Here is an 8,707-nt window from a genome sequence, read left to right on the forward strand (position 1 = left end):
ATACTTTTAGCATTAGTGTTTATACTGTGAGCAAAACAACAACCATCACTTTCAATTGTGGCGAAACTGCAGAATATGAGGTAATGTTGGTTTTATTTAAATATATATAAGAAATGCTTAGAAAAACAAACTTCTACCCAATATTAAGCAAACTTGCCTACAATGTAATCTATTATTATTATTATTAAAATGTGTTTGTCTTTTAGCAATATTTTGTAGCCGTTCTCCTGCCTAGGGCTACACCTTTGCTTTATAAACTGTTTATGTGTTATGTGTAATTTCTTAGTCTTATCAAATCTGATATTCAGTTTATACCCCAAATACAACTGTTCCTGAATAATAATATTCCACTTTAAAAATATATTAGAATAAAAAGCAAAAAAGTCAACTGACCAAATATAGACCTCACCTTTCTCCGGGACAGAAGTGTGCTCTTTGTACCACTAGATGGCGCACTAAATCTTATTTTTACATTGCCACTTCTCAAAGAAGAAGAACATCTGACTTCCGGTGACTAGCGGAAGTTTTTAGTCGAGGGCTGTAATCTAAGTACACATGCACTCACTTTCAGTTTATCTGTGAAATTATCTTCTTTCACCATGATCTACAGTTTACACTGACTCTGGATTTGAAAAGTAAGTGGAATTTATAAACATTAAACCAATATGAGGGCAGGTTTAGGCGTTGTTTTATCTAGGAACTTTTGTTTTATTAACTTATGATTGTTTTATACGGCATGTGTTTATAGGCATCCCCTAATACACGTAAGAAGATAAATCTCACAAATTATGCGTTTTTGATTCAGGTTGAAGATGAGCTTTTAGCACATGTTGCATTGATGAAGCATTGCTGATTCAGCTGTCCTAGTTACAATAGTAAACACAGGTTCTAATCTCATGTGTTGTGTCTGTTCGCTTCTGTGCTGTCTCTGCGATCTCAATTGAACCTTTGTTGGGAGAATGCCACATGAAAAAACCCGCAGCAGCCTCTTGTCTGACACCCTGGACCGGAGAAGAGCTCTGACCCTCTCCCCAGGTGGCAGACATGACAGCTGTCAGGTAAATCCATACATAAAACAACATCTGGCATAGCGATGTTTATTATGTTAAAGCTTTAACAAAAGATTTAGAATAATCCTTTCGACATGTGTCCCAGATTGAAAGTCCACTCAAGATTCCCAGGAGAAGTTACACAGCTAAGGATGAGGATATAGAGACATCTAAAGATAGGCAAAAGAGCAGCACCAAGGTGACTATAAGATGAACAGAAAGTGTTGCATGTCAATATAGCATTAACATTATACAAATAGGGTGTGTACTGACACTTAAAGGGACAGTTCACCAAAAAATAAAAATGTTATCAGTATTATTCACCCTTGAGTTGTTCCAAATCTGTATGAATATTTATTTATTCTGATGAACACAGAGAAGAATATTTGGAAGAAGGCTTAAAACCAAACAGTTCTTGGCCACCATTGACTATCATAGCTGGAAAAAAGACAACGGTAGACAAAAGTGCCCCACAACTGTTTGCTTTCCTACATTCTTTAAATAATTATTTTTTGTTTAACAGAACAAAGAAATTTATAAAGCATATTTTTCTACTGTGGTAGTCAAGTAAATAGTTGCAAAGAACTGCTTGGTTACAAACATTATTCCAAATTTGTTTCTATGCGTTTATCAGAACAAATAAATGTATAAAGATTTGGAACAAATTCAGAGTGAGTAAATAAAATAATAATAATTTTCCTTTTTTATGTTCCTTCAAAGTTTAAATGTAAAATCAGTTGTAAAGGTAGAAAATAAAAGACTGTAATGAATGAAATGTAGCATTTGCAGTTTTTGCTCACTGTGTATAATGGCAAATAAAAATGTGGTTTTACATACCAATTGTAAAATAATAATTTGACCATATTTTATCAACAAAAATAATGAAAACGTTTTAAATTTGAAAAAATTTATGATTTTTTCCCTACATTAGTATGTTTTGAAATTTAAACATACAAACCTATAACCTGTATATATATAATATAAATAACCTGTGATCTCAAATATGTTTTGATAGAGTCCTATGTATTTTCTTTGTTTATGTGTTTGTATTAGATCCATTGGACACAGCTGGCATTAAATGGAACGTCCCCCCAGTTAGATCCCAGATTAACCAGTGATCGAGGACAAATAACATGGCAGGAAATTGAAAGGTAAACTGCTTGCTGGGCTCTGGTACAATGCTGTAATTCTGATTGTCTTATTCTTTAATATGATGCCATCAGAGCTATAATCTATTGAATTCTGCTAAATTCTGAGGATTTAACCTGAATGTTTAACGTTCTTTATTTCCCACCTGTTTCCTGTCAGAGGAAATTATGCTAGTCTCATTAAGCAGTGAGCACATCTGCATGCATTCTGCATTTGGTTTGAGTTGAGTTGTTTTAGGGAACAGTAAGATTGTACTGCTGCCTGTAATGAAGTTGTAAGCGATGCATTTGTCTTATCTGCCTTTAACACATCTACCATTACTCTTTTGCTTATCATTCATCCACCATCTGTTAATGTTGGCTTGTGAACAAAAATAGAAAATGTGTGTGCCACTGTGCCGGTAAACAAATTAGTATACAAATGAAGCACATAAGTAATCCACAGGTCTATGGAGTTTTTGCCTGCTTTTATTGTTTGTTGGGTTAAAAATAGAAAACTAATAGATAGAACAAGTCACATTATTTTGGGTGCAATTAAAATCTGTAGCACAAACTGTGAAGTACAAGTTGTCCTCTCAAAGGGACAGTTCACACAAAAGTAAATATTCTGGCATCATTCCAAATCTGTATCAATTTCTTTATTCCTGTTCATCAGAACAGGAAATGTATACATATTTAGAACAACCTGAGAGTAAGTATATGAAGACAGAATTTTTGGTTAAACTCTTCCTTTAAGTGTTATATATAGGGTTTGTTCCCTAATAATTCTAAAAAATAATGTACATGTTGCTGATCAAATTTTGTATTATTCTTACAGACGTCAGGTTAAGGTTGTCTTAGAAGATGTCCTCCAGACAGAGATCGGACAAAGCTTTCTAAGAAGTTTCCAACTGAAAAACCAATCTGAGCTCAAAAGAACAGCTAGAGAGAGTCGAAGTGATCAGACATCAACAAGTGAGCTCAAAGACACGAGAAGAAGCAGTTTGACAGTGAGAGGTAGAAAAGACTCTGCTGAAGATAAATATACTTCACCATGCCCAAAACAGATTGAATCAACCCCTTGTACTGAAAATGAATCATGTTGGTCCAAAGATAAAGAAAAGATTAAGAAATCACGAGTCAAACAAACAAACTCTTCACTGAAACTATCAGAGCTGTCTGAAGAATCAAATAACACTTATTCACCTAGAGAAAGTGACTCTCCAGAGTGTGTTGATATTAGCGATCAGATCAAGCCATCTACATTTACAGAGACGGAATCAACATCTCTTGAAGGATCTCTACAAAATGATGTAGTTTTGTCTAAATTTGAAGTGGGACTCAGCCCCTTATCATCAATAGAAGACCCTGATAGTGAGGTAAGGTTCATGTTTAGAAATAAAATGACTACACGCTGAAACAACAGAAGTTGAGTAATCAATATCATTTTAATTTAATTGAAACCTGCTGAATATAAGTCAATAGAAGCTACTAGTCATGGACTAGAAGCCACAAAAATAAAATTTCTTGCTGTGCTACCAGAACTCCTTACTCTTTACTGGTCAACTTTGCAGCATCAAACCAATCAGAATGAAAATGAAGAAACACAAGAATGCTCTGAGTATACAGAGGAAGATAAGAAGGAAACCCACAAACGCATGAATGGAGAGGTGGTGCGGGAGTTAAAGGGGTTAAGGGGTAGTGTGTTACGCATCTCAGTTGGGGCTGATGGGGAGGTCCCGCTAAAAAGATGTCGTTTGGACAGCCTCTCAAATGAACAGGTTCCCGGCTCAGACTCCGCCTCTGGGAGTGCAGAGGGACAGTCCTGTCAGCCCCGCCCAACTGAAACCAGTAAGTGATTAGTGATGTTAAAAGAACATTCTGGTATGATTTTATCATCACTTTATGTCAGCATCAGTGATTCGACTAAAGCAACATGTATTTAGCGTTAATTTGTGTTGGTTATTTGGTGACAATCACTCCCTCTTTACCTCCAGTTGTTGTCTCAAGTGAAGAGGAGGAAGAGGAGGATGTGGTAAAAGACAAAGAGGAAGAGGTCGTAAACATTCAGCCACCAGACAGCATTAAAGAAATGGATAGACTAGAGACACCAGAAAGTATTTGTGAGCAGATGCCTATGCCGGAGTTTCACTCGCAACTGTACACACAGGTTGGTTCGATGATCCACATACTGCTTATAAGTAAAAGACTATTGTTCACTATTGCTCAGAAATGATTTGGACGTTTAAAGCAATAGTTCGCCCAAAAGTGAAAAACATGTCATCGTTTACTTACCCTATTGTAATTTAAACCTGAATGACTTTCTTCCTTTTGCCGAACACCAAAGAATATATTTGAAAGAATGTCGGTAACAGAAAACTGTTAGTCCCCACTGAATTGCATTGATTTTGTCTCCAAATAATAGAAGTCAATGGGACCAGCAGTTTTTGGAAACCAACATTGTTAAAATATATATTTTTATATTCTGCAAAAGAAACAAAGCCATACAGGTTTATTTATTTTTCTTTGTAATTGTTTGTTTCTTTTTTTTTTAAATGTGAAAAAGCATTTAGTTGGATATTTGGGAGTTTTTGTCAAACCATGTAATTTTGTACAGATTATACAGATATAGTGTAATTCACTGAAATCCTATAGTCTCAACCATGAATGTTTATTTTCATTGCCATCACAGAAGTGTTCAGTGCTTATTTGTGTTAAAACCCATTTTCAGAGTCGTAGCATGGTGCATTTGCGACTGTCTTCGCTTCACATGGGTGGAGTTAGTGCCATATCCAATGAGAACATGAAGGTAAGGACAATATTTAAACAAAAATTAGTGTTTTGTGGTGCTTTGTCCATTTTAAAGTATCAGGAGGTTATTATATTATTCAACAGATTACAACACAGAAGATCATCATTTCATTAAAAGGTAAATATGCTGCTGTTATTGAACAAAAATCAACATTTCTTATTAACTTGTAAAACTTCTGTTGAAAACTTCTGTTTATAAACTGTGTCACTTATAGATTCTTCAGTGAAAGTTTCTATATCGATGGCAAGTGTGCGTAAATACAGTGTGTGGAAGGGGACCATGTTGAAGGGGTGTGAACTGGTTAAGGATGATGACACCCTGCCCCCTTCTTTGCTGCTCCTATGGCTGTCAAACACTCAGGCCCGCCAATTGCACAAGGATCTTTGCGTTATCCAATCAGAGACATGTCCAGGTATATATATACATATACATATATCTACATCTTTCTCTATGCTGTTCTTGTATAGTTGAAATTAAGTTTTCTCTATGTTTTGCTGTGTGTTCAGATGAAGGCAGCACGTGTGTGGTGCTGTGTTTGGCAGAGCCTGTTGAGGGCATTGAGAGTGCCATCTTGGCCTCATTAATGGACATGGTGGCTCTAGACCAGGGCAGTCCAGAGCTCCTCTCCCCTCTCACACATTCAGACTCCCTCAAACTGCTGCAGAGCTCCCAGGAAACACATCTGCTCAAGATACTGATGTCCAAATCTGACGTGCAGACCAGTACTGCTGCACAGGCAACTGTATCTGCCATAAAGGTGTGTTTTGTGTGGTCTTTTGTAATGTTGCATGTTTGTTTTCTTTGCGATTTGCATGTACTAATCTGCTGCTTATCTTGCCTTTATGTTCTTCAATCCTGTACATTTTTGTTGTCTCAGGACGCTGATGTTCAACTTAATCCAGTCTACACGCTGTGCCACAGAAGATCTCAAGGTTCCTACAGTGTTTCAATGGAACCTGCGCTCGGGTCAGAATGGACACCGTACCGCCACCAGGGTCCTACACGCAGGTACACAAACTCCAGTGAACTTATATTATTGAATAGATAATTAAGGCTGAAAAAAGTAAAATTTGATTCTTTGCGTATATTTCTCTGCATTTCAGTTCTGATTTGCCTCCATTAATCTCTTTAGGTTGATTCAGTTCCCTCCTCCGCCCTCTAAAGGAGCCCTCTCTGTGACAACAGAAGACTTGGAGTGTTTAGACAGTGGCGAGTTTCTTAATGATGTCATCATCGACTTCTACCTCAAGTAAGGCTGGTATTGAGAAGCTGTACATCAGTGGGAGGAGTTTAATTTGATCCAGCCATTCCCTTAAGGGTTGGGGAGATTTAGGGTGGAATTAAACAAATAGTTCACTTAGTTGATTTTGGCTATAGTCAATTTAGCTTATTCTGACCGAGAATCACCCACAGAAAGAGTTTGTAGTCTGTAAATGTTGAAAAAAAATTTTTTTTAGGTATCTTTTGGTGCAGAAGGCTCCACCGTCATCTGTTGAAAGATCACACGTTTTCAGCAGTTTTTTCTATAAACAGCTCACTCGCAGAGATAATGCGAATGAAGACATCACAAGCACACCGTGAGTGTATGATCTCGTACTATGGAAATTTAAGATTGTCTGCAGTAAAAGAGTAAAAAAGGAAGCTGTTTCACTGTACATTTTTATATTTATGATGGGTTTTTGCTTTTAGAGCTCAGGTCAGAAGGCATCAGCGTGTAAAGACATGGACCCGTCATGTAGACATCTTTGATAAAGACTTCCTGTTTGTACCTGTCAATCAAGAGTAAGTAGTTGTTTGATTTTGCCACATGAAGCGGCTCATGGTAGTTTTTGTACACTTATGAATAATTAATTCATGTGCCCTCTGTACTTTTGCTCATGAGCTATCTATCAGCAGATTATTGTCAGTAATTTCAGATTTATGCTCATATTTGAATGGGGCTATTTTAATAGTCTGTTTTGTTCATATCAGATCTCACTGGTATCTGGTGGTAATATGTTTCCCCGGGTTGGAAGAACCGCAGTGTGTGAACAGGGAAGGCTTTGGTGAGGAGGATCTGTGTAAGAATGAGACCAAGATCCAGTCCGACAACAGGTCCAACAGTGATTGCGCAGGTAAAGCAACAGTTTTTAATTCTTCAATGTGTTCAGTTGGAAATAGGGAATACCGTCTCATGATTCTGAGCCCCTTTTTTCTAAATCTAGATGACAGCCACAAAAAAGCCAGTAATTCTCATGAAGCCGTGGTAAGTCACCATAAACATTAACATCCGGCAGGGCTCTTCAGTCAGAAATATTTAGGATTTACTCGACTTCATCTAAAAAGATACCACATTTTCTGCCTCTTTCTCTGTAGAACTGCACAGAAAGTACCTATAAGAGACAAACTATCTGCAAAAGGTGTGTGGGTTTCTTAAAATTCTCAGCACCGTAGCCCAGCATGACGTAGCAAGCGCCTTGCCTGCCAGGCCACATCTCAGTCTAAACTTTGTTAAGCAATGTCTCTTTATGCTTTCCAGGCCGTGTATTCTTGTCATGGACTCTCTGAAGTTATCTCTCCATGAGCGTATCTTCAAACTCTTGCGAGAGTGAGTGTTTGCACTGTTTAGTTGAAGTCTTGGATTTGAATAGCAGTTGTTGTGATTTAGGCATTAATGTACTTATAAGTATAATATCTCTATTGAATATTGTACATATGTTGTTATTAAGTATGAGTGTCTTTTAGATACCTTCAGGTGGAGTGGGAGGTAAAGAGAGGTGGTTATCGTGAATTTTCTGTTGAAAACATGGTAGGTTCCCATTGTAAAGTCCCTCTGCAGGACAACAGCAGCGACTGTGGCCTCTACCTGCTACAATATGCCGAAAGCTTTTTACAGGTAGACACATCTGTACACCACATAAACAAATACAAAATGTGTGCAACTGTCTGTTTCAAACAGCAAATGCTCTTTTCCTTCCAGGACCCATTTGTACATTTTGACTTGCCGCTGAGATTAGAACGCTGGTTTCCTCGGCAACAGGTTCGAGGGAAACGGGAGGAGATTCGAGACCTCATACTACACCTATACCGATTTCAGCAAGGCTCTCTGGGAAATGAAGCATTAATAGATAGAATAGATCATAGAAATGTGATTTAGTAGTGTTAAGTTTTTAGATGTGCATTATTTAACACTAAATGTATTTATATTTGATCTCTTTAAAAACATTTTTAAGTTGGATTTTATAATTAAATCATTTTATGCCTTTGTATATGTTGTTGCAAATATTTCAGAAGGAAATAAATTTTTTGAACTTTTGCACAGTCAGCAAGTACTTTTTACCACATGCCATTGTATATTTCTCTGCGCTCCATCTCATCAGTGTTTTGGTTAACATGAATTAATGTGGGAATGAGCCAAAGGCCTGGAGCGCACGATTGCACAAGCAGTTGGGTGTAGCCTAAATTGGTGCTGTGATTGGTCGACTCATTTGGGGTGGACGGGAAGATTGAAAGAAGTAATGCATGTGCTTTAATGCTTACCAGACAGACTGAGATTAAATGGATTAAGAGACCACCCACCTTCCAGTAATCTCAGTATTCCGGTCGGTGTACCATGTTTCTCTGTTTGTTTATTTTGAAAGAGGCTTAATTTGATACAGACAGGGATTTCTTATCAGTTAGTCATGTAAGGAATTCAGAAGACTAAAAATAGGTGAATGGTTTCCTTTTTTTGTGTGTAT

General features: G+C 37.2%; 1 protein-coding gene across 3 annotated transcripts; it reads left to right on the forward strand.

Moving 5' to 3' along the window:
- Positions 1-14: 14 nt before the first annotated feature.
- On the forward strand, positions 15-8,283 carry LOC306899085 (sentrin-specific protease 7). 3 transcript variants are annotated; one of them, XM_079465093.1, is made up of 21 exons: positions 494-635; positions 959-1,058; positions 1,156-1,248; positions 2,103-2,200; positions 3,015-3,555; positions 3,751-4,027; positions 4,174-4,346; positions 4,908-4,985; positions 5,072-5,105; positions 5,203-5,400; positions 5,495-5,745; positions 5,866-5,996; positions 6,121-6,237; positions 6,446-6,565; positions 6,678-6,770; positions 6,960-7,102; positions 7,193-7,233; positions 7,344-7,387; positions 7,507-7,575; positions 7,713-7,863; positions 7,948-8,283. In XM_079465093.1, exons 2-21 carry the CDS (start codon positions 960-962, stop codon positions 8,122-8,124), a joined length of 2,928 nt encoding a protein of 975 aa, XP_079321219.1. In that variant the 5' UTR covers positions 494-635; position 959; the 3' UTR covers positions 8,125-8,283. The 3 variants fall into 3 exon arrangements, with proteins under 3 accessions (XP_079321218.1, XP_079321219.1, XP_079321220.1); XM_079465094.1 differs by having other exon boundaries at positions 495-639; XM_079465092.1 differs by having other exon boundaries at positions 15-1,058.
- Positions 8,284-8,707: the final 424 nt, after the last annotated feature.

Source organism: Barbatula barbatula (assembly GCF_947034865.1).
Source record: "Barbatula barbatula genome assembly, chromosome: 9".
NCBI classification, from domain to species: Eukaryota; Metazoa; Chordata; class Actinopteri; order Cypriniformes; family Nemacheilidae; genus Barbatula; species Barbatula barbatula.